The sequence below is a fragment of the Panulirus ornatus genome, chromosome 27 (assembly GCF_036320965.1).
Source record: "Panulirus ornatus isolate Po-2019 chromosome 27, ASM3632096v1, whole genome shotgun sequence".
NCBI classification, from domain to species: domain Eukaryota; kingdom Metazoa; phylum Arthropoda; class Malacostraca; order Decapoda; family Palinuridae; genus Panulirus; species Panulirus ornatus.
The window spans coordinates 4,516,387-4,542,343 of NC_092250.1; the positions used below are offsets into that span (position 1 = coordinate 4,516,387).

General features: G+C 49.0%; 1 protein-coding gene across 4 annotated transcripts in view; it reads left to right on the forward strand.

Moving 5' to 3' along the window:
* Nucleotides 1-25,957, forward strand: part of LOC139757556 (synaptogenesis protein syg-2-like) — a 202,724-nt gene that overhangs the window by 162,130 nt on the left and 14,637 nt on the right. For all 4 annotated transcript variants that reach the window (XM_071678146.1, XM_071678145.1, XM_071678148.1 and 1 more), the window contains exons 12-18: nucleotides 6,197-6,386; nucleotides 9,538-9,650; nucleotides 14,367-14,469; nucleotides 16,085-16,251; nucleotides 16,863-16,992; nucleotides 19,993-20,132; nucleotides 20,849-21,036. In XM_071678146.1, coding sequence (XP_071534247.1) covers nucleotides 6,197-6,386; nucleotides 9,538-9,650; nucleotides 14,367-14,469; nucleotides 16,085-16,251; nucleotides 16,863-16,992; nucleotides 19,993-20,132; nucleotides 20,849-21,036 — 1,031 coding nt within the window. The remainder of the gene's footprint in view (nucleotides 1-6,196; nucleotides 6,387-9,537; nucleotides 9,651-14,366; nucleotides 14,470-16,084; nucleotides 16,252-16,862; nucleotides 16,993-19,992; nucleotides 20,133-20,848; nucleotides 21,037-25,957) is intronic.

The window sequence follows — 25,957 nt, forward strand, 5'->3', positions numbered from 1 at the left end:
CATGGAAAGTTCTGTGGGGCTTGAACATGCAGGAGGGTGAAAGGCGTGCAAGGAATAGAGTAAATTGGAACGATGTGGTATACCGGGGTCGACGTGCTGTCAATGGATTGAACCAGGGCATGTGAAGCGTCTGGGGTAAACCATGGAAAGCTGTGTGGGGCCTGGATGTGGAAAGGGAGCTGTGGTTTCGGTGCATTATTACATGACAGCTAGAGACTGAGTGTGAACGAATGGGGCCTTTGTTGTCTTTTCCTAGCGCTACCTCGCACACATGCGGTGGGGAGGGGGTTGTTATTCCATGTGTGGCGAGGTGGCGACGGGAATGGATAAAGGCAGACAGTATGAATTATGTACATGTGTATATATGTATATGTCTGTGTGTGTGTATATATATGTATACGTTGAGATGTATAGGTATGTATATGTGCGTGTCTTCACATGGGGGAAGGGAAGGGAAAGAAGAGGGGAAGGGGAAATGGGGAAATGAGTGGAAAAGGGGAGGGGGAGAGAGGGGGTTTAAAAGGAAAAAACCCACCCTTTCCCATGGCCCTTTTATGGTTTCTGGGAAAGGGTGGGAAAGTGTATGGCGCTGATATTCTCTCTCTCTCTCTCTCTCTCTCTCTCTCTCTCTCTCTCTCTCTCTCTCTCTCTCTCTCTCTCATTTCGCAATGCAGGTCATGAAGAGGGAGCGAGTCAACGCAGAACAGAGAGAGAGAGAGAGAGAGAGAGAGCGAAGGTGTGGCCGGGGCTTAGCGAGAGAGAGAGAGAGAGAGAGAGAGAGAGAGAGAGAGAGAGAGAGAGAGAGAGAGAGAGAGAGAGGCCCCTCCGCTGGCGTCCACGGAAGGTGGCGTTTAAAGCCCACTCTCTTTCCCTCCCTCCCTCCCTCCCTCCCTCCCTCTTGTATGTGAGGGACGCACGCGTACCTGGAGGGGGCGCGTCGCCCGCCCCCCCCCCCCCCCCAGGTACGCATGCGTACCTGGGGGCGGGCGGGCGACGCGACGCGCCCCGGGGCACAAACATGAATGAACACCACCCCCCCCCTTTCCCCCCCTCCCCCCCCGATCAATGAACGTGGCTGGCTGTTGGCGGGAACAAGCCCCCTCCCCTCCCCCCTCTCCCCTCATAACTTCAAGGGGAAGGGGGGGAGTTGTCCCCTCTGATGTACTGACCCCTCTTCCTCTCTCCCCTCACAATGATGCGGTTACCATGGGAACAAGAGCGGCTCCCGGCGAATGGTTTAAATCCCCGACCACATGATGGGGGTCGAATGAATGGGTGTGTAGTAATGGGGTCGAATGAATGGGTGTGTGGTAATGGGGTCGAATGAATGGGTGTGTGGTAGTGGAGTGATGGAGGGGGGGTCGAATGAATGGGTGTGTAGTAATGGGGTCGAATGAATGGGTGTGTAGTAATGGGGTCGAATGAATGGGTGTGTGGTAGTGGAGTGATGGAGGGGGGTCGAATGAATGGGTGTGTGGTAGTGGAGTGATGGAGGGGGGTCGAATGATGGGTGTGTGGTAGTGGAGTGATGGGGGGGTCGAATGAATGGGTGTGTAGTAATGGGGTCGAATGAATGGGTGTGTAGTAATGGGGTCGAATGAATGGGTGTGTAGTAATGGGGTCGAATGAATGGGTGTGTAGTAATGGAGTGATGGAGGGGGGGTCGAATGAATGGGTGTGTAGTAGTGGAGTGATGGGGGTCTAATGAATGGGTGTGTGGTAGTGGAGTGATGGGGGTCGAATGAATGGGTGTGTGGTAGTGGAGTGATGGGGGTCTAATGAATGGGTGTGTAGTAGTGGAGTGATGGGGGTCTAATGACTGGGTGTGTGGTAGTGGAGTGATGGGGGTCTAATGAATGGGTGTGTGGTAGTGGCGTAATGGGGGTCTGTCTTTCCCCCCCCCCTTCGTACGACCCTCTCAAGTTACGACCCATGAATACGTCATATCCAGATGGGGGGGGGGGGTCGTATCCCGTCGTGCTCAACGGAAGACACACACACTTCGTGAATGAATGAAATGAATGAATGAATGAAGCCAGACGACGCGAAAGCCCTCCAGAGGGAGGGGGGCGTGTGGGGGGAGATGGGGAGGAGGAGGAGGAGGGATTTAAGAGGGGGAAGGGGGGAGGGGAGGAAAGGTTGTAGAGGGGGGAGGGGGAAAACAGAGGGCAGGATCGGTCAGCTGGAACTTTAAACGGGGGGAGGGAGGGGAGTGTGTTGTGTAGGGGGAAGGAAGGTTGCAGTGGGGGGGAGAGGGGTGTCAGGAGAGGGGGAAGGGGGGTTGGGTTGGGGGGGGAAACATGTTGAACGAACACCTCCCCTCCTTCCCCTCCCTTCCCCTCAACCAATACCCTCCCCCCCAACCACAATACCCCCCTCTCCTGTACTCCCCTCCTCCTCCCCTCACCTCCCTCCTCTTACCCACCCCTCCCCCCCCTGCTCACCTCCCCGTCCTTGCGCACGCGCATCACCAACAAACAAAAGCCGGCGCCGGCGCGCAGCAACCACCCCCCCCCCTTCATCCCCCTCCCCCTCATCCCCCCTCATTCCCCTCCCCCTTCATCCCCCTCCCCTCCCCCCCCCTCCTCTCCCGGTAGAAGGGTTTCGTCCCTTTACAAAGATTTAGGAAAAAAAAAGGGGGAAAAAAAAGGTGAGGGGAAATGTCGGCATGTGAAACGAGTGGAGGGGAGAGATGGGGGGTAGGTCTCTCTCTCTCTCTCTCTCTCTCTCTCTCTCTCTCTCTCTCTCTCTCTCTCTCTCTCTCTCTCTCTCCATCTATCTATCTATCTATCTATCTATCTATCCAGTATCGATGAACGATTGAGAGAAAAGTATACATATATATATATATATATATATATATATATATATATATATATATATATATATATATATATATATAGATGGGAGATAGATAGAAAGAGATCTCTCGTGAATCACGGAGAGACATTTACGTCGAGATAGATAGATAGGTAGATAGATAGATAGATAGATAGATAGAGAGAGAGAGAGAGAGAGAGAGAGAGAGAGAGAGAGAGAGCGAGGTGGGGGGTAAGGGAGGGGGGATGTGGAAGAGGGGGGGGACTGTAATATTTTTCCCCGTGCTGACCTGGAAATAGACATGATCGTCGATAGATAAGAGACAGCAGCTCACAGCTTCGCTGATAACGTGTGGGCCTCCCATCACTTGAACAGAAGCCGTAACGGTAGTAACAGGGGCAGTAACGGTAGTAACAGAAGCCGTAACGGTGGTAACAGGAGCAGTAACGGTAGTAACAGGAGCAGTAACGGTGGTAACAGGAGCAGTAACGATAGTAACAGGAGCAGTAACGATAGTAACAGAAGCAGTCACGGTAGTAACAGGAGCAGTAACGGTAGTAACAGAAGCAGTAACGGTAGTAACAGGAGCAGTAACGATAGTAACAGAAGCAGTAACGGTAGTAACAGGAGCAGTAACGCTAGTAACAAGCAGTAACGGTAGTAACAGGAGCAGTAACGGTAGTAACAGGAGCAGTAATGGTAGTAAAAGGAGCAGTAACGGTTGTAACAGAAGCAGTAACAGTAGTAACAGAAGCAGTAACAGGGGAAGGAGGGTGTCTGGCCACACTGGTGAGAGGGAAGAAGGGTGTCTGGCCACACTGAAGAGAGGGAGAAAGGGTGTCTGGCCACACTAGAGAGAGAGAGGAATGGTGTCTGGCCACACTGGAGAGAGAGAGAGAGAGAGAGAAATGGTGTCTGGCCACACTAGAGAAGGAGCAATGGCGTCTGGCACACTGGAGAGAGAGAGAGAGAGAGAGAGAGAGAGAGAGAGAGAGAGAGCAAGGGTGTCTAGCCACACTGAAGAGAGGGAGGGAGGAAGGGTGTCTGGCACACTGGAGAGAGCAAGGGTTGTCTAGCCACACTGAAGAGGGGGGAGGAAGGGTTTTCTGGCCACACCGGAGAGGGAGGGGAGTGGGGCCAGAGATAATCAGCCAAATAAGATAAGCGATCAGTTTTTGTGGGGGTGGTGTCCTTTTAGGTGCCAAATAAATTTTTCCCGGGTAGAGTGTAGGAAATCCATGAGTCACGTTCTGGAAAGAGAGGGGGGGGTGGGGGGGGGGGAAGGGGATGGGAAGTGGCCATCAGGGTGGTAGAGGGGCTGGAAAGTGGCCGTCAGGGTGGTAAGGGGGTATGGGAAGTGGCCATCAGGGTGGTAAGGGGGTTTGGGAAGTGGCCATCAGGGTATGGTAAGGGGGCTTGAAAGTGGCCATCAGGGTGGTTAGGGGGGCTGGGTGTGGCCCATCAGGGTGGTAAGGGGGTATGGGAAGTGGCAAATTTGGGTGGTTTGGGGGGTGGGATTGCTTTATTTAGGGTGGTAAGGGGGCTGGAAAGTGGTCATCGGGGTGGTTGGGGGGTGGGAGTGCCATAGGGTGGTAGGGGGAAACTGTGAAGTGGCCATAGGGTGGTTTAAAGGGGGTTGGGGAAGTGGCCATCAGGGGGGTAGGGGGGGGGGCGCTGAGGGAAATGGCCGTAGGCTGGAGGTGGCCAGGGACCTCGTGGCCCAGGGGAAATAGGCCAGTGGGGGCAGGGGCCCCCACAAATACGTAGGCATAGTCCCTTTTTTAAACCCCCAAACAAAGAAAAAAAAATATATATATTAATCTTTTATTATATATATATATATTATATAATATATATATTATATATATATTATATATATTTATTTATTTTTAAATAAAATATATAATATATATAAAAATATAAATATATATATATATATATTATATTAATATATATATATATATATATTATATATATTATGGAGGGGAAAATTGTAAGGTAATACCGAAAGAGTTTGGCATCGCTTTTGGGGTTTTTTCCCCTTTTTTTCTTTTTTTTTTTCCCCCCCCCCCGACGTTTGGCCGGGCACACCCCCCCCCCCCCAAAAAAAAAAAAGAGGGCAGACAAAACGAGAGGGGAGAGAGAGACAGATAGACAGACAGGGCAGACAGACAGAGAGACAGACAGACAGCAGATAAACAGACAGGGGCAGACAGAGAGACAGACGGGGCAGACGATAAAAGAGACAGAGAGACAGCAGAGAGACAGGGCCCGAGACCCGACAGATAAAAAGGGCGACGACAGACACAGGGCAGACAGACAGACACATAAACAGACAGAAGACAGACAGGACAAAGACAGAGAACAGACAGACAGACAGATTAAACAGGGCGACAGGCAGACAAAAAAGACAGACCCGACAGACAGAGCACAGACAGAAGACAGAGGGGCAAAAAAGACGAGGAAGAGCACCTGGTATTAGCCTGTCTGAAAGCGACCAGTGATGGGAAATGAGACAGGAAAAAGATGGACAGGGCAGAGAGAGAGACAGCTGGTTGTGGCTGGTGCTGGCTTCCCCCCTTTGGCAAAAAAGCTTGTAAAGGTTTACGTTTGGGATGAGAGAGAGAGAGAGAGTGGGAGAGAGAGGAGAGAGAGAAGTGAGAGAGAGGAGTTTTTTTAAAATGTGTTGTGGTCCCCCCTCTCTTACCCCGTGTTGAATTGTGTGTGTGGGTGTTGTTTTAATATATTATAATATATATTTATTATTATATTATATATATATATATATATATTTTATATAAATATATTCTGTGTGAAATATCTGTACTTTGTGTGTGCTCCCCCCCCTCACCCCCTGGCCCCTTCCCCCCAAACCCGCCCTGACTCTCCCTCCAGCCGGCCTCTTCCCTCACCACCAGCTCTCACCATACCTGACCTCTCCTCACCACCACCCTGGCCTCTCTCCCCTTACCTCAGCTCTCACCAAACCTGGCCTCTCCCTCACCCCCAGCTCTCACCAGCCCTGGCCTCACCCCAGCTCTCACCACCCTGGCCTCTCTCCCCTCACCCGCAGCTCTCACCAGCCCTGGCCTCTCTCTCACCAGCCCTGGCCTCACCCCCAGCTCTCACCAGCCCTGGCCTCTCTCCCCTCACCCCCAGCCCTGGCCTCTCTCCCCTCACCACCAGCTCTCACCAGCCCTGGCCTCTCCCTCACCACCAGCTCTCACCAGCCCTGGCCTCACCCCCAGCTCTCACCACCCCTGGCCTCTCTCCCCCTTACCCCCAGCTCTCACCAGCCCTGGCCTCTCCCTCACCCCCAGCCCTGGCCTCTCTCCCCTCACCCCCAGCTCTCACCAGCTCTCTCTCTCTCCCCCAGACCCAGCGTGGGAGGTGAAGGGGTGGGTGAGCCCCAAGAGCGTGGAGGCTGGCCAAGTGGCCAAGTTGACGTGCGAGACCTCGTCCAGTGTGCCGCCCTCCACCATCACCTGGCTCCCCTCCACCACCCACGCCCTTGGCCAGCCCTCCGTCAAGCACTCCCCTGGCCTGTACGGCGGCACCGTCACCAGGTACGTGGTTCTGGCACCCACTGGGCCTCCGTCACCAGGTACGTGGTTCTGGCACCCACTGGGCCTCCGTCACCAGGTACGTGGTTCTGGCACCCACTGGGCCACCGTCACCAGGTACGTGGTTCTGGCACCCACTGGGCCTCCGTCACCAGGTACGTGGTTCTGGCACCCACTGGGCCTCCGTCACCAGGTACGTGGTTCTGGCACCCACTGGGCCACCGTCACCAGGTACGTGGTTCTGGCACCCACTGGGCCACCGTCACCAGGTACGTGGTTCTGGCACCCACTGGGCCTCCGTCACCAGGTACGTGGTTCTGGCACCCACTGGGCCTCCGTCACCAGGTACGTGGTTCTGGCACCCACTGGGCCTCCGTCACCAGGTACGTGGTTCTGGCACCCACTGGGCCTCCGTCACCCACTGGGCCACCGTCACCCACTGGGCCACCGTCACCAGGTACGTGGTTCTGGCACCCACTGGGCCTCCGTCACCAGGTACGTGGTTCTGGCACCCACTGGGCCTCCGTCACCAGGTACGTGGTTCTGGCACCCACTGGGCCTCCGTCACCAGGTACGTGGTTCTGGCACCCACTGGGCCTCCGTCACCAGGTACGTGGTTCTGGCACCCACTGGGCCTCCGTCACCAGGTACGTGGTTCTGGCACCCACTGGGCCTCCGTCACCAGGTACGTGGTTCTGGCACCCACTGGGCCACCGTCACCCACTGGGCCACCGTCACCCACTGGGCCTCCGTCACCAGGTACGTGGTTCTGGCACCCACTGGGCCTCCGTCACCCACTGGGCCTCCGTCACCCACTGGGCCACCGTCACCAGGTACGTGGTTCTGGCACCCACTGGGCCTCCGTCACCCACTGGGCCTCCGTCACCAGGTACGTGGTTCTGGCACCCACTGGGCCTCCGTCACCAGGTACGTGGTTCTGGCACCCACTGGGCCTCCGTCACCCACTGGGCCTCCGTCACCAGGTACGTGGTTCTGGCACCCACTGGGCCTCCGTCACCCACTGGGCCACCGTCACCCACTGGGCCTCCGTCACCAGGTACGTGGTTCTGGCACCCACTGGGCCTCCGTCACCAGGTACGTGGTTCTGGCACCCACTGGGCCTCCGTCACCAGGTACGTGGTTCTGGCACCCACTGGGCCTCCGTCACCAGGTACGTGGTTCTGGCACTCACTGGGCCTCCGTCACCCACTGGGCCACCGTCACCAGGTACGTGCTTCTGGCACCAAGTTGGTGGGCGGGTTTCTAACCCTGTGTAGTCACACCCCCAAAGTGGGATTCGACACCAGGTGGGCGGGTTTCTAACCCTGTGTTGTCACACCCCAAAGTGGGATTCGACACCAGGTGGGTTAGGTGGGTGGGTTTCTAACCCTGTTCAGTCACACCCCAAAGTGGGATTCGACACCAGGTGGGTTAGGTGGGCGGGTTTCTAACCCTGTGTTGTCACACCCCCAAAGTGGGATTTGACACCAGGTGGGTGTGTTTCTAACCCTGTGTCGTCACACCCCAAAGTGGGTTCGACACCAGGTGGGCGGGTTTCTAACCCTGTGTCGCCACACCCCAAAGTGGGTTCGACACCAGGTGGGTTGGGTGGTGGGTTGAGGGTTTGTAAGTGCTAAGATTTCTCTTATCTCCCTCCCTCCTTCCTCCAACAGTCCTCCCCCTTTTTATCTCTTATCTCCCTCCCTCCATCTCCATTCCTCCCCCTTTTTATCTCTCATCTCCCTCCCTCCCCCTCCATTCCTCCCCCTTTTTATCTCTTATCTCCCTCCCTCCTCCTCCATTCCTCCCCCTTTTTATCTCTTATCTCCCTCCCTCCATCTCCATTCCTCCCCCTTTTTATCTCTTATCTCCCTCCCTCCATCTCCATTCCTCCCCCTTTTTATCTCTTATCTCCCTCCCTCCCCCTCCATTCCTCCCCCTTTTTATCTCTTATCTCCCTCCCTCCATCTCCATTCCTCCCCCTTTTTAGCTCTTATCTCCCTCCCTCCTCCTCCTCCTCCTCCAACAGTCCTCTCCCTCCTTTTTATCTCTTATCTCCCTCCCTCCTCCTCCTCCTCCAACAGTCCTCTCCCCCCTTTTTATCTCTTATCTCCCTCCCTCCATCTCCATTCCTCCCCCTTTTTATCTCTTATCTCCCTCCCTCCATCTCCATTCCTCCCTCCTTTTTATCTCTTATCTCCCTCCCTCCCCCTCCATTCCTCCCCCTTTTTATCTCTTATCTCCCTCCCTCCATCTCCATTCCTCCCCCTTTTTAGCTCTTATCTCCCTCCCTCCTCCTCCTCCTCCTCCAACAGTCCTCTCCCTCCTTTTTATCTCTTATCTCCCTCCCTCCTCCTCCAACAGTCCTCCCCCTTTTTATCTCTTATCTCCCTCCCTCCATCTCCATTCCTCCCCCTTTTTATCTCTTATCTCCCTCCCTCCATCTCCATTCCTCCCCCTTTTTATCTCTTATCTCCCTCCCTCCCCCTCCATTCCTCCCCCTTTTTAGCTCTTATCTCCCTCCCTCCTCCTCCTCCTCCTCCAACAGTCCTCTCCCTCCTTTTTATCTCTTATCTCCCTCCCTCCCTCCTCCTCCTCCTCCAACAGTCCTCTCCCCCCTTTTTATCTCTTATCTCCCTCCCTCCTCCTCCTCCTCCAACAGTCCTCTCCCCCCTTTTTATCTCTTATCTCCCTCCCTCCCTCCTCCTCCTCCTCCAACAGTCCTCTCCCCCCTTTTTATCTCTTATCTCCCTCCCTCCTCCTCCTCCTCCAACAGTCCTCTCCCCCCTTTTTATCTCTTATCTCCCTCCCTCCTCCTCCTCCTCCAACAGTCCTCTCCCTCCTTTTTATCTCTTATCTCCCTCCCTCCCTCCTCCTCCTCCTCCACCAGTCCTCTCCCTCCTTTTTATCTCTTATCTCCCTCCCTCCTCCTCCTCCTCCAACAGTCCTCTCCCCCCTTTTTATCTCTTATCTCCCTCCCTCCTCCTCCTCCTCCAACAGTCCTCTCCCCCCTTTTTATCTCTTATCTCCCTCCCTCCTCCTCCTCCTCCTCCAACAGTCCTCTCCTCCCTTTTTATCTCTTATCTCCCTCCTCCTCCTCCTCCAACAGTCCTCTCCCCCCTTTTTATCTCTTATCTCCCTCCTCCTCCAACAGGTCTAAAGTCAAGGTCAGGCCCCAGCCAGAGGACAACGGGCGTGTGTTCGCATGCGTGGCCGACAACGGCTTGGGCGTCTCTGTCAGCGCTAACCTCACCTTGGACGTCTTACGTGAGTGTCGCAAACACACCTCCACCTCCTCCTCCTCCTCACCCTCCTCCTCCTCCGCCTCCTCCTCCTCCGTCTCCTCCTCCTTCTCCTCCTCCTTCGTCTGTCAGAAACCAACCCCCTCACCCTCTCATCTCCTCATGTGTGTGTGTGTGTGTGTGTGTGTGTGTGTGTGTGTGTAACACAACAAGATAAAGGCTTTTAAACAAGGTCGTTGATGAATGATGAAGGGGGGAGGAGGTGGGTGGGTGGGAAGGGGGGGTAATTATAGAAGGAAGGGGAGGGGAGAGGAGCGTAGAGTGACGGTCGGGGGGAAAAGGGAGAGGAGAGAGAGAGAGAGAGAGAGAGAGAGAGAGAGAGAGAGAGAGAGAGAGAGAGAGAGAGAGAGAGATGTAGGGGGCCCCCCAAAAAAATCAGAGTTAGAGGACAGGGAGAGAAGGAGAGAGACAAAGAGAAAGAGAGAAGAGAGAGGGACAGAGATGGGGGCGCGGCGCCCCCCCAAAAGACAGCAACAGGGACAGAAGGAGAGATAGAGAGACGAGGAAAGAGAGGGACAGAGATGGGGGTGTGTCCCCCCCCTTAAAAAAAGAGAGACAGCCCACACGAGAGAGAGAGAGAGAGAGAGAGAAAGAGACAAGAGTCCACACACACACACACACACAAAACATTCCTAAGCCTCTCACATCTACACCGGAGCACACTCGTTCGAATCCCTCGACGTCTCCCCCCTCCCTCCCTCCCTCCCTCCTTCCCCTCACTCCGTAGAGGGTCTAGTCCTCCGTTGAAACCACGTATATTCCTATGAGTCACACGGAGGGGGGTAAAATGAAACACGATAAGTTCCCAAGTGCACTTTCATGTCATAATCACATCATCATCAGGGGAGACACAAGAGAGAAATATAACAGTCACTTGATATACAACGAAGAGACGAAGCTAGGACGCCATTTGGTAAACATGCGATTATCCAAGACAGCATATATATATATATATATATATATATATATATATATATATATATATATATATATATATATATATATATAGAATAAAGTTTAGATAAAACAGAAAATATAGAGTATATTGAGTATGTTGTGATATAGAATCAGGGGATATAGGATACAAAAGTATAGAAAACACGAGTTTTATTTTATTTGTCCTGTTCAGTCGTTTCTCTGAAACTTAGAAAAAAAGAAAAGAAAATGGGAGTCTGAATTGGACACATATACCACCCGCTTCTGACTAGACTAGTATGAGAGATGCAGCGACGATGTGTAGGTAGGTCAGGTCAAAGGTGATATCACCAGGTCACCTGACCCACACTGTGACCTCTGTTACCCCCCCCCCCCCCAATACACCAGGAGTCTGGTAACTGACCTGTTAGATTGCTCCCTTAACTCACACCTCTGACGTGTGGAAGGATTGTACAGTGTCATTTCATATGTAGCGGGGGGTGGTGGCGACGGGAATGGATGAAGGCAGCATTGTACAGTGTCATGTCATATGTAGCGGGGGGGTGGCGACGGGAATGGATGAAGGCAGCAAGTCTGAATTATTTCCATGTGTATGTATGTCTATGTCTGTGTATGTATGTATGTATGTATATATATGTATACGTTGAAATGTATAGGTATGTATATATGCGTGTGTGGACGTGTATATGTATATACATGTATATGTGGGTGGGTTGGGCCATTCTTTCGTCTGTTTCCTTGCGCTACCTCGCTGACGCGGGAGACAGCGACAAAGTATAAGGAAAAATAAAAATATGATTAGTTCGATATCAATGTGTTAGATAGCTTGATCCTATTTCATTTCTTTTTCAAATACTTTTAATTAAGTTCTGGCGTTTATAGCACAGACGCTTGGAATCAAGGACGAAGTGGAGTGATCATATGAACAGATGAACCTACGAATATTTGTGGGAGACTGTGCACTAAATGATAAGGAATTTATTATTCCAAGTTATCAATTCAGGCTTTTCGTATCCCACATGCGCGAAAATCAGATACAGTGGTTTTTGTTTGCTTGCTTTTCTTGATGAGAAGGGGAGGTTGGGTAGGGTTCGTCAGTCGTGTTTACATGTTTGCACTGTGTGAGAGATTCTTCTTCTGTGGCCACTCCAAAGTCTCATATACTCATGTTTTAGTTATATTGATTACCCCTGCTCTGTGTTTAGGGACGCTAGGGGTAAAAGGGGGTCCTTCTTACCCCCCCCCCTTTCTGCGTAGATACGTTAGAGATAAAGGGATAAAGGGAGGTGGATATATATGTGTGTGCTTAGATAAGGTAGAGATAAAGGGATAAAGGGAGGTGGATATATATATATATATATATATATATTTTTTTTTTTTTATACTTTGTCGCTGTCTCCCGCGTTTGCGAGGTAGCGCAAGGAAACAGACGAAAGAAATGGCCCCCCCCCCATACACATGTACATACACACGTCCACACACGCAAATATACATACCTACACAGCTTCCCATGGTTTACCCCAGACGCTTCACATGCCTTGATTCAATCCACTGACAGCACGTCAACCCCTGTATACCACATGACTCCAATTCACTCTATTCCTTGCCCCCCTTTCACCCTCCTGCATGTTCAGGCCCCGATCACACAAAATCTTTTTCACTCCATCTTTCCACCTCCAATTTGGTCTCCCTCTTCTCCTCGTTCCCTCCACCTCCGACACATATATCCTCTTGGTCAATCTCTCCTCACTCATTCTCTCCATGTGCCCAAACCATTTCAAAACACCCTCTTCTGCTCTCTCAACCACGCTCTTTTTATTTCCACACATCTCTCTTACCCTTACGTTACTTACTCGATCAAACCACCTCACACCACACATTGTCCTCAAACATCTCATTTCCAGCACATCCATCCTCCTGCGCACATCTCTATCCATAGCCCACGCCTCGCAACCATACAACATTGTTGGAACCACTATTCCCTCAAACATACCCATTTTTGCTTTCCGAGATAATGTTCTCGACTTCCACACATTTTTCAAGGCTCCCAAAATTTTCGCCCCCTCCCCCACCCTATGATCCACTTCCGCTTCCATGGTTCCATCCGCTGACAGATCCACTCCCAGATATCTAAAACACTTCACTTCCTCCAGTTTTTCTCCATTCAAACTCACCTCCCACTTGACTTGACCCTCACCCCTACTGTACCTAATAACCTTGCTCTTATTCACATTTACTCTCAACTTTCTTCTTCCACACACTTTACCAAACTCAGTCACCAGCTTCTGCAGTTTCTCACATGAATCAGCCACCAGCGCTGTATCATCAGCGAACAACAACTGACTCACTTCCCAAGCTCTCTCATCCCCAACAGACTTCATACTTGCCCCTCTTTCCAGGACTCTTGCATTTACCTCCCTTACAACCCCATCCATAAACAAATTAAACAACCATGGAGACATCACACACCCCTGCCGCAAACCTACATTCACTGAGAACCAATCACTTTCCTCTCTTCCTACACGTACACATGCCTTACATCCTCGATAAAAACTTTTCACTGCTTCTAACAACTTGCCTCCCACACCATATATTCTTAATACCTTCCACAGAGCATCTCTATCAACTCTATCATATGCCTTCTCCAGATCCATAAATGCTACATACAAATCCATTTGCTTTTCTAAGTATTTCTCACATACATTCTTCAAAGCAAACACCTGATCCACACATCCTCTACCACTTCTGAAACCGCACTGCTCTTCCCCAATCTGATGCTCTGTACATGCCTTCACCCTCTCAATCAATACCCTCCCATATAATTTACCAGGAATACTCAACAAACTTATACCTCTGTAATTTGAGCACTCACTCTTATCCCCTTTGCCTTTGTACAATGGCACTATGCACGCATTCCGCCAATCCTCAGGCACCTCACCATGAGTCATACATACATTAAATAACCTTATATATATATATATATATATATATATATATATATATATATATATATATATATATATATATATATATATATATATATATATATATGTGTGTGTGTGTGTGTGTGTGTGTGTGTATTAACCAGTTAGATGTCCCATGTTATGCAAACATGAGTCGTTCATTTTTAGGATCAAAACATAAACACACACACAGGCGTATACCTTTCAAGAATTACCCTATATGTTGTCCGCCTATGCACCCACGCACCACCCTTACACTCCCCACATCTACGCTTCTCGCACACACACACACTCACACACACACACACACTCGCACATTCACACCTGGGCGCCTACGCTTCTCTCACACACACACACAGTCACACACATACCCGGGCGCCTACGCTTCTCACACACACACTCACATACATACACGGGCGCCTACGCTTCTCTCACACACACACACACACTCACATACATACACGGGCGCCTACGCTTCTCACACACACACACACACACACACACACACACACACACACACACACACACACACACACACACACACACACATCCCCGGGCGCCTACGCTTCACACACACACACACACACACACACACACACACACACACACACACACACACACACACACACACACACACACACACACTCACACACATCCCCGGGCGCCTACGCTTCACACACATACACACACACACACTCACTCTCACACATCCCCGTGCGCCTCCTTGCCCCCCACCCCCACCTTCTTCAGGAGGTCTAACGAGTGTGCCGTCGCCATTTCAGACGGGCCTATTTGGGTGACAGCCCCACCACGGAAGTTGGACGTGACTGAAGGAGGCGACCTCACCATCACAGCGCTGGCAGATGCCAACCCAGGCCCCATCAAGTGAGTCTTGACCCCTCCGCCCTCCTTCTGCAGTAGGACCCCTTCACTCCCTCCCTGAAGTTATAGTCCCATTTTCAGTCCATAGCGCCCTCTTTTTTCAGTAGGCTACGGCCCTCCCTCCCTCCTTCCTTCCCTCCCGTCAAGTTTACAATGCCTTCCTGAGAGTGTGGCTCTGGGCGCTGGTGAGCGACGACACACCTTCGTCAGGTGCGGGGTCTGAGGTAGACGATATCTGTGGGGGGCACGACGTCTTGGCCCTCCCTATTGCTCCCCCGCGCCCCTTCTCCTCCGTCAGATGAACCATGGCTGAATTACGTGGGTCCTTACCTTCGTCAGCGCCTGTTAGGTAGGGCCCAGCCTCCACCACAGGGTTGGTTGTGTAGCCCTGGTGGCTAGGGCCTTATACAATTACGCAGGTTCATGGCGCCTTCAGGTAGGGCCTGCTTGTAGACCCAGGCACAGTGGGTCATGCCCGTTAGATTAGGTCACGCCCTCTTAGATTCAACCTTGGCCCTTTATTACGTGTCCTCCGTACACCAGTGGCTTCCCCCTGTACACCAGTGGCTTCCCCCCCGTACACCAGTGGCTCTCCCCCTTACAGCAGTAGCTTCCCCCGTACACCAGTGGCTTCCCCCCCGTACACCAGTGGCTTTCCCCCGTACACCAGTGACTTCCCCCGTACACCAGTGCCTTCCCCCCCCCTGTACATTCAGTGGCTTTCCCCCCGTACACCAGTAGCTCCCCCGTACACCATTGCCTTCCCCCCATACACCACTGGCTTTCCCCCGTACACCAGTGACTTCCCCCGTACACCAGTGGCTTCCCCCCCCCCCTGTACATTCAGTGGCTTTCCCCCCGTACACCATTGCCTTCCCCCCATACACCACTGGCTTTCCCCCGTACACCAGTGACTCTCCCCTGTACACCAGTGGCTTCCCCCCCCCCCGTACACCATTGGCTCCCCCCCGTACACCAGTGGCTTCCCCCCGTACACCAGTGGCTTCCCATGTTAACCCATGTCCCCCGTTATGTACAGGGCAACAGCAGCACACACACATGTGTGTGTGTGGTGGGAGCATTTCATCTTTAATACCAGACTTCAGCTGTGATCTGAACCGACTGCATTTGTCTCGAAAAAGCCAGCAGAGCGTTGCAGTTTGGAACTCCCTCCCACTCACCTGACAGGCGTCCACCACGGGTTTTGACAGATGGGACTGACTGTCCACTACAAGGGGGACAGACACCAGTGGACAGGAGAGAGGGAGAGAGACAGGAGGGGTGTATGTGTTAGAGCAAGGGTTTTTGGCTTGATTCTGATGGACGGTATAGTTGATGGAGTGGGTGATTGACGTGGGTGGGTTGGGGTGGGTGGGTTGTTGTGTTTTGAAATGCCTGCTGATCTGTGCTGGTTGCTAAGTCGGTGGTCCAGTTCGAAATTCGAGGTTAGAGGTGGGTAAACGTAGATGGTGGATGCTTTGAAGGAACACGGTCCACAGATTTTTTCTTTTTCTTTTTTTTTTTTTTTTGAAGGCACACGGTCCACAGATTTTTATTTCTTGAAGGCACACGGTCCACAGATCTACACTGACCGTTGACATGGTCCCTCCCCCCGCAGGTACAAGTGGCAGAAGGGGCTGCAGGTGTTGAACGGCGTCAAACTCAAGAGCGGGGAAGGCCAGCTAAGGTTGCGTGACGTCCACCGTCACATGGCGGACAATTACACTGTTACAGCCGCCAGCGTCCGGGGCGCCGTCAACGCCTCCTTCAGCGTCAACGTCCAATGTGAGTAGTGGTCACCCCCCCCTCTCTCTCTCTCTCTCTCTCTCTCTCTCTCTCTCTCTCTCTCTCTCTCTCTCTCTCTCCAGACCTTCAGTCTCTTTCCGTTTTCTCTATTAAGACGATGAAAACAAACACCTTTCAAAAAAAAAATGCAATATTGAAGTATTGATGATGATATTATTTTTTTAATATATTTTTTTTAATATTTTCTTCTTTTTCCTCTCTCCCCCTCGTCCGTGTGTGTCTGTGTGTGTGTGTGTGTCTGTCTGTCTGTCTGTCTGTGTATGTGTCCGTATGTGTATGTGTCCGTCCGTGTTTGTATGTGTCCGTGTGTGTGTATGTGTGTGTGTGTATGTGTCCATGTGTGTCCGTGTGTGTGTATGTGTGTGTGTCCATGTGTCCGTGTGTGTGTATGTGTCCATGTGTGTGTGTATGTGTCCATGTGTGTCCGTGTGTGTGTATGTGTGTGTGTGTCCATGTGTCCGTGTGTGTGTATGTGTCCATGTGTATGTGTATGTGTCCGTGTGTGTGTATGTGTGTATGTGTCCGTGTGTGTGTGTGTGTGTGTGTATGTGTCCGTGTGTGTCCGTGTGTGTGTGTGTGTATGTGTACAGATGGACCAGAGAACATCAGTGTGGCGCGCCGTGTGTTGGTAGAGCAGAATGAGACTGCCATCATCCTATGTTCAGCCTCGGGTAACCCAATACCCAACATTACCTGGGTCAGGAACGCTGCCCAGACCAGGTGAGGCCCCTGACACCACCACCTCTGACACCATATTGACACTTCCAGCATCTGTGACAACACGCTTCACACGTCTTCCGCCACCTGTGACAACATTTTCACACGCTTCCAGCATCTGCGACAACGTTCTCACACGTCTGCCACCACCTCTGACAACATATTGACACTTCCAGCATCTGTGACAACATTCTTACACGCTTCCACCACCTGTGACAACATTTTCACACGCTTCCAGCATCTGCGACAACGTTCTCACACGTCTGCCACCACCTGTGACAACATATTGACACACTTTCAGTCTCTGTGACAACATTCTTACACGCTTCCACCACCTGTGACAACATATTGACACTTCCAGCACCTGTGACAACATTCTTACACGCTTCACACTTCTTCCACCACCTGTGACATTTTCACACGCTTCCACCACCTGTGATAACGTTCTCACACGTCTGCCACCACCTGTGACAACATATTGACACACTTTCAGTCTCTGTGACAACATTCTTACACGCTTCCAGCATCTGTGACAACATTTTCACACGCTTCCACCACCTGTGACAACGTTCTCACACGTCTTCCACCACCTGTGACAACGTTCTCACACGTCTTCCACCACCTGTGACAACGTTCTCACACGTCTACCAGCATCTGACAACATATTCACACGCTTCCAGCACCTGTGACAACATTCTCACACACTTCCATCATCTGTGACAACATATTGACGCACTTCCAGCATCTGTGACAACATTATCCAGTGTTTGACAGCATAACCGAGCCACGAAGCCGTAGTTTTAAACTGTGCCAACAACAATTGATCATATATATATATATATATATATATATATATATATATATATATATATATATATATATATATACTAATAAGGTCTCGTATAACCGAACACGGACGGGGTTCGGGTCATGCCTCGAGAGTTCGAACACTGGTTCATGGAACTGTTCATTTTCAAATCTGATTCGATGCCTCGCACATTTTGCCTCTCCCGCTACAGTGAACCTCTTTTTAATTCTGTTAGGGTTATGGAAAAGGAATATATATATATATATATATATATATATATATATATATATATATATATATATATATATATATATATATAGGGGAGAAAGAATACTTCCCACGTATTCCCTGCGTGTCGTAGAAGGCGACTAAAAGGGGAGGGAGCGGGTGGCTGGAAATCCTCCCCTCTCGTTTTTTTTTTTTAATTTTCCAAAAGAAGGAACAGAGAAGGGGACCACGTGGGGATGTTCCCTCAGGGGCCCAGTCCTCTGTTCTTGACGCTACCTCGCTAATGCGGGAAATGGCGAATAGTATGAAAGAAAAGAAAGATATATATATATATATATATATATATATATATATATATATATATATATATATATATCTTGTTATAAGTGTTGTGAACTTAAAGAAGGAGGAGAAATAATAGAATCAGATATAAATAGAACCCGAAGCTTCGTTTATCCATTCGAGTCATCCCGACAGCGATGGACGAAGCCAGTGACATTTTTCGAACAAGTGATTTTTGTGTTTTTTTTTCCAACCCGTTTGAAATCAAACGAGGAAATAATACCTCATGCCAACGAGGGAGACAAAAATACATCAGCTAGCTATTAAAAGCCTAGTTTTTTTATTTTTCCCTACCAGTTTTGGTCTTTTTAGCAGCGTCAAATGAGCCATAAATCATTGTATTTTCAGATGTTGACATTTTACCTTCCCTCCCCCCCCCAAAATGGTGTGTTTTTGAGTGCCTGGTTGACGCCAAATTGTTCTGTACACAGAGTGATATTTGGGGGGCTTTTTGACGTCACTCCCCGTGTCATGAATACTCATGCCATTTAACCCAAACAGGCTAATGCCACCCTAGCCTCCAGTTGACCCGGAATTACCATAATTGCAGCGAAATGATTGGGTTGGTGACGTCACCCACTCCCTATCGGAGAAAGCGACACACACACACAGTTGCCATGACTTGGCCTCATCTATATCGTATTCGTTAACCGTCTTCGCATACAAGGTCGTTACCCGCTGATTAACGATGCTGTCGTATTGCCTTTCTAATGATAGGGGTTATTAGTGGGTAGTTAGTTCCTGTACTTGGTGAAGACAAGGGATAATTAGAATGACAAAGTCGTCTCAAAGTCAGACAAAATGTGCTGCTGGGAACTGGCTAAAGTTCAATATGATTATTCCATTCATATTTTTGAGTCACGTAGGTCTACCCTGTCATTTGGTTTACCTTGTGAGTCATGTAGACCTATCCTGTCATTTGGTTTACCTTGTGGGTCATGTAGACCTATCCTGTCATTTGGTTTACCTTGTGGGTCATGTAGACCTATCCTGTCATTTGGTTTACCTTGTGGGTCATGTAGACCTATCCTGTCATTTGGTTTACCTTGTGGGTCATGTAGACCTACCCTGTCATTTGGTTTACCTTGTGAGTCATGTAGACCTACCCTGTCATTTGGTTTACCTTGTGAGTCATGTAGACCTATCCTGTCATTTGGTTTACCTTGTGAGTCATGTAGACCTATCCTGTCATTTGGTTTACCTTGTGAGTCACGTTGATATACCCTGTCATTTGGTTTACCTTGTGAGTCACGTTGATCTACCCTGTCATTTGGTTTACCTTGTGAGTCATGTAGACCTATCCTGTCATTTGGTTTACCTTGTGAGTCACGTAGATCTATCCTGTCATTTGGTTTACCTTTTGAGTCACGTTGATATACCCTGTCATTTGGTTTACCTTGTGAGTCACGTTGATCTACCCTGTCATTTGGTTTACCTTGGAGTCATGTAGACCTACCCTGTCATTTGGTTTGCCTTGTGAATCACGTTGATCTACCCTGTCATTTGGTTTACCTTGTGAGTCACATAGACCTACCCTGTCATTTGGTTCACCTTGTGAGTTACATTGATGTACCCTGTCATTTGGTTTACCTTGTGAGTCACGTTAATGTCCCCTTCTTCCCCAGCCTGACGCTCTCCTCCGGTGTTGGAGAGGCACACCTGATGGTCGAGTGGGCCACACCAGCCGACACTGGCTTCTACTACTGCTACGCCTCCAGCAGCGTCGCATCAGCACCTCCAGTCTCCACTGCAGTGGTCGTCACACGTAAGTCCAGCCGCAGAACGACATACAAAGGGCGTCTTATCTGCGTGCAGATAGTGCCACGACATAAGAATTCCTTAATGCACATTACACCACAGTGGTGTTTCCTGTTATGTAGATCTCATTTACTACACAAATGAGATGCTGTTTGGGGTGTGTGGTACCTTGCCATCGTTGGACTAAGTGTAGATCAAAATGGAATATTCAGGGCGAAATCTCCTCCCAAAATAGCTTAATGCACAGCGGGCAAGACAGACCCTAGTTCAGTTCTTGCACTATGCGGACACATACAGACTGAGAGAGAGAGAGGAAACCACCTTGAAAGAGGTGTCAGAATTTCCTGGATCCCATTCGCTGAAGATGTACATAAGTCAGCATAACTCAGTTTGTATAGAGCTTGCATTATACGCAGACACACCCATGGGACATGCTGAATCCAAAAGCTGTATCTTTTTTGTCCACCAGAATTTCCATTATCTGTGTCATATTATTGGCTCCTTCTGTTGGATCGCTGCTATTTTATTTGTTCCTACTCCTATTTACTAGAATCAGTCCCATCCTTCTCTCTGCCGAACCACTCAGCTTTGATCAGCATATGTCCTGGTCACAGTGACCCCTGCATCTCTGATCCTGTCTCTCTCTCTCTCTCTCCACCTGCCTCTTGCATATCCCTGCATTAGTTATGAACGAAGTGTCTCTGTTGTTCTTCCCCCATGCAGAGGCACCGTCTTCAGCCATTGCTAGCCTGGAGGAGGAGGAGGCTTCCAGCGTATCATGGGCAGTGGAGGGCGGCAACGGCTTGCTCGACTGCCGTGTCAAGGCCTCACCTCAGCCAACCTTTGAGTGGGTCACAGATGACGAGACCATTGTCGCCAACAACAAGAAATATGCCATTCACCTTCCTCAGGTAGGTCCTCAGGTCCTCTTGTCCACCTCATCTCAAAGTCATATATAGGAGAGTTGATTTCACTATCCATTTCACCTTCTGTATAAGTTATACAAGTCTCGTAAATTGTCACCATTTGGTAAACAGAGAAGAGGTGGTAAAAGCTTTGCGGAAGATGAAAGCCGGCAAGGCAGCAGGTTTGGATGGTATTGCAGTGGAATATATTGAAAAAGGGGGTGACTGTATTGTTGACTGGTTGGTAAGGTTATTTAATGTATGTATGATTCATGGTGAGGTGCCTAAGGATTGGCAGAATGCTTGCATAGTGCCATTGTACAAAGGCAAAGGGGATAAGAGTGAGTGCTCAAATTACAGAGGTATAAGTTTGTTGAGTATTCCTGGTAAATTATGTGGGAGGGTATTGATTGAGAGGGTGAAGGCATGTACACAGCATCAGATTTGGGAAGAGCAGTGTGGTTTCAGAAGTGGTGGAGGATGTGTGGATCAGGTGTTTGCTTTGAAGAATGTATGTGAGAAATACTTAGAAAAGCAAATGGATTTGTATGTAGCATTTATGGATCTGGACAAGGAATATGATAGAGTTGATAGAGATGCTCTGTGGAAGGTATTAAGAATATATGGTGTGGGAGGCAAGTTGTTAGAAGCAGTGAAAAGTTTTTATCGAGGATGTAAGGCATGTGTACATGTAGGAAGAGAGGAAAGTGATGGTTCTCAGTGAATGTAGGTTTGCGGCAGGGGTGTGTGATGTCTCCATGGTTGTTTATTTTGTTTATGGATGGGGTTGTTAGGGAGGTGAATGCAAGAGTTTTGGAAAGAGGGGCAAGTATGCAGTCTGTTGTGGATGAGAGAGCTTGGGAAGTGTCAGTTGTTGTTCGCTGATGATACAGTACTGGTGGCTGATTCATGTGAGAAACTGCAGAAGCTGGTGACTGAGTTTGGTAAAGTGTGTGAAAGAAGAAGGTTGAGAGTAAATGTGAATAAGAGCAAGGTTATTAGGTACAGTAGGGTTGAGGGTCAAGTCAATTGGGAGGTAAGTTTAAATGGAGAAAAACTGGAGGAAGTAAAGTGTTTTAGATATCTGGGAGTGGATCTGGCAGCGGATGGAACCATGGAAGTGAAAGTGAATCATAGGGTGGGGGAGGGGGCAAAAATTCTGGGAGCCTTGAAGAATGTTTGGAAGTCAAGAACATTATCTCAGAAAACAAAAATGGGTATGTTTGAAGGAATAGTGGTTCCAACAATGTTGTATGGCTGCAAGGCGTGGGCTATGGATAGAGTTGTGCATAGGAGGGTGGATGTGCTGGAAATGAGATGTTTGAGGACAATATGTGGTGTGAGGTGGTTTGATCGAGTAAGTAATGTAAGGGTAAGAGAGATGTGTGGAAATAAAAAGTGTGTGGTTGAGAGAGCTGAAGAGGGTGTTTTGAAATGGTTTGGTCACATGGAGAGAATGAGTGAGGAAAGATTGACCAAGAGGATGATATATGTGTCTGAGGTGGAGGGAACGAGTAGAAGTGGGAGACCAAATTGGAGGTGGAAAGATGGAGTGAAAAAGATTTTGAGTGATCGGGGCCTGAACATGCAGGAGGGTGAAAGGCGTGCAAGGAATAGAGTGAATTGGAACGATGTGGTATACCGGGGTCGACGTGCTGTCAGTGGATTGAACCAGGGCATGTGAAGCGTCTGGGGTAAACCATGGAAAGCTGTGTGGGGCCTGGATGTGGAAAGGGAGCTGTGGTTTCAGTGCATTATTACATGACAGCTAGAGACTGAGTGTGAACAAATGGGGCCTTTGTTGTCTTTTCCTAGCGCTACCTCGCACACATAAGGGGGGGAGGGGATTGTTACTCCATGTGTGGCGAGGTGGCGATGGGAATAAATAAGGGCAGACAGGAGGAACCTTCAGACACAATTGAAAATGTGAAGGAAAATAGTGAAATTGGAGAAAAATGTAGCATAGACATTGAAGCCTATTGATGCAGTGGTTAAATTGATGAGAACTGCTATTGACGTTTGTGTAAATAAATTATACATTTCCTTTTTTCCATAGCCAGAGGTTGAACCATTATGTGACATTCATTTTTTTCATTCATTTCAAGCTAGAAGTTTCATTTTCTAAATTGTTTCTTACATTTTTCATATGTATATATATGTATGTGTGTGTGTGTGTATATGTGCATATGTATGTGTATGTGTGTGTATGTGTATATGTATATATATATGTATATTATCCCTGGGGATAGGGGTGAAAGAATACTTCCCACGTATTCCTCGCGTGTCGTAGAAAGCGACTAGAGGGGACGGGAGCGGGGGGCCAGAAATCCTCCCCTCCTTGTATTAACTTTCTAAAATGGGAAACAGAAGAAGGAGTCACGCGGGGAGTGCTCATCCTCCTCGAAGGCTCAGAGTGGGGTGCCTAAATGTGTGTGGATGTAACCAAGATGTGAAAAAAGGAGAGATAGGTAGTATGTTTGAGGAAAGGAACCTGGATGTTTTGGCTCTGAGTGAAACGAAGCTCAAGGGTAAAGGGGAAGAGTGGTTTGGGAATGTCTGGGGAGTAAAGTCAGGGGTTAGTGAGAGGACAAGAGCAAGGGAAGGAGTAGCAATACTCCTGAAACAGGAGTTGTGGGAGTATGTGATAGAGTGTAAGAAAGTAAATTCTCGATTAATATGGGTAAAACTGAAAGTTGATGGAGAGAGGTGGGTGATTATTGGTGCTTATGCACCTGGGCATGAGAAGAAAGATCAAGAGAGGCAAGTGTTTTGGGAGCAGCTGAATGAGTGTGTTAGTGGTTTTGATGCACGAGACCGGGTTATAGTGATGGGTGATTTGAATGCAAAGGTGAGTAATGTGGCAGTTGAGGGAATAATTGGTATACATGGGGTGTTCAGTGTTGTAAATGGAAATGGTGAAGAGCTTGTAGATTTATGTGCTGAAAAAGGACTGATGATTGGGAATACCTGGTTTAAAAAGCGAGATATACATAAGTATACCTATGTAAGTAGGAGAGATGGCCAGAGAGCGTTATTGGATTACGTGTTAATTGACAGGCGTGCGAAAGAGAGACTTTTGGATGTTAATGTGCTGAGAGGTGCAACTGGAGGGATGTCTGATCATTATCTTGTGGAGGCTAAGGTGAAGATTTGTATGGGTTTTCAGAAAAGAAGAGTGAATGTTGGGGTGAAGAGGGTGGTGAGAGTAAGTGAGCTTGAGAAGGAGACCTGTGTGAGGAAGTACCAGGAGAGACTGAGTACAGAATGGAAAAAGGTGAGAACAATGGAAGTAAGGGGAGTGGGGGAGGAATGGGATGTATTTAGGGAATCAGTGATGGATTGCGCAAAAGATGCTTGTGGCATGAGAAGAGTGGGAGGTGGGTTGATTAGAAAGGGTAGTGAGTGGTGGGATGAAGAAGTAAGAGTATTAGTGAAAGAGAAGAGAGAGGCATTTGGACAATTTTTGCAGGGAAAAAATGCAATTGAGTGGGAGATGTATAAAAGAGAGACAGGAGGTCAAGAGAAAGGTGCAAGAGGTGAAAAAAAGGGCAAATGAGAGTTGGGGTGAGAGAGTATCATTAAATTTTAGGGAGAATAAAAAGATGTTCTGGAAGGAGGTAAATAAAGTGTGTAAGACAAGGGAGCAAATGGGAACTTCAGTGAAGGGCGCAAATGGGGAGGTGATAACAAGTAGTGGTGATGTGAGAAGGAGATGGAGTGAGTATTTCGAAGGTTTGTTGAATGTGTTTGATGATAGAGTGGCAGATATAGGGTGTTTTGGTCGAGGTGGTGTGCAAAGTGAGAGGGTTAGAGAAAATGATTTGGTAAACAGAGAAGAGGTAGTGAAAGCTTTGCGGAAGATGAAAGCCGGCAAGGCAGCAGGTTTGGATGGTATTGCAGTGGAATTTATTAAAAAAGGGGGTGACTGTATTGTTGACTGGTTGGTAAGGTTATTTAATGTATGTATGACTCATGGTGAGGTGCCTGAGGATTGGCGGAATGCGTGCATAGTGCCATTGTACAAAGGCAAAGGGGATAAGAGTGAGTGCTCAAATTACAGAGGTATAAGTTTGTTGAGTATTCCTGGTAAATTATATGGGAGGGTATTGATTGAGAGGGTGAAGGCATGTACAGAGCATCAGATTGGGGAAGAGCAGTGTGGTTTCAGAAGTGGTAGAGGATGTGTGGATCAGGTGTTTGCTTTGAAGAATGTATGTGAGAAATACTTAGAAAAGCAAATGGATTTGTATGTAGCATTTATGGATCTGGACAAGGAATATGATAGAGTTGATAGAGATGCTCTGTGGAAGGTATTAAGAATATATGGTGTGGGAGGAAAGTTGTTAGAAGCAGTGAAAAGTTTTTATCGAGGATGTAAGGCATGTGTACGTGTAGGAAGAGAGGAAAGTGATTGGTTCTCAGTGAATGTAGGTTTGCGGCAGGGGTGTGTGATGTCTCCATGGTTGTTTAATTTGTTTATGGATGGGGTTGTTAGGGAGGTAAATGCAAGAGTTTTGGAAAGAGGGGCAAGTATGAAGTCTGTTGGGGATGAGAGAGCTTGGGAAGTGAGTCAGTTGTTGTTCGCTGATGACACAGCGCTGGTGGCTGATTCATGTGTGAAACTGCAATAGCTGGTGACTGAGTTTGGTAAAGTGTGTGGAAGAAGAAAGTTAAGAGTAAATGTGAATAAGAGCAAGGTTATTAGGTACAGTAGGGTTGAGGGCCAAGTCAATTGGGAGGCGAGTTTGAATGGAGAAAAACTGGAGGAAGTGAAGTGTTTTAGATATCTGGGAGTGGATCTGGCAGCGGATGGAACCATGGAAGCGGAAGTGGATCATAGGGTGGGGGAGGGGGCGAAAATTCTGGGGGCCTTGAAGAATATGTGGAAGTCGAGAACATTATCTCGGAAAGCAAAAATGGGTATGTT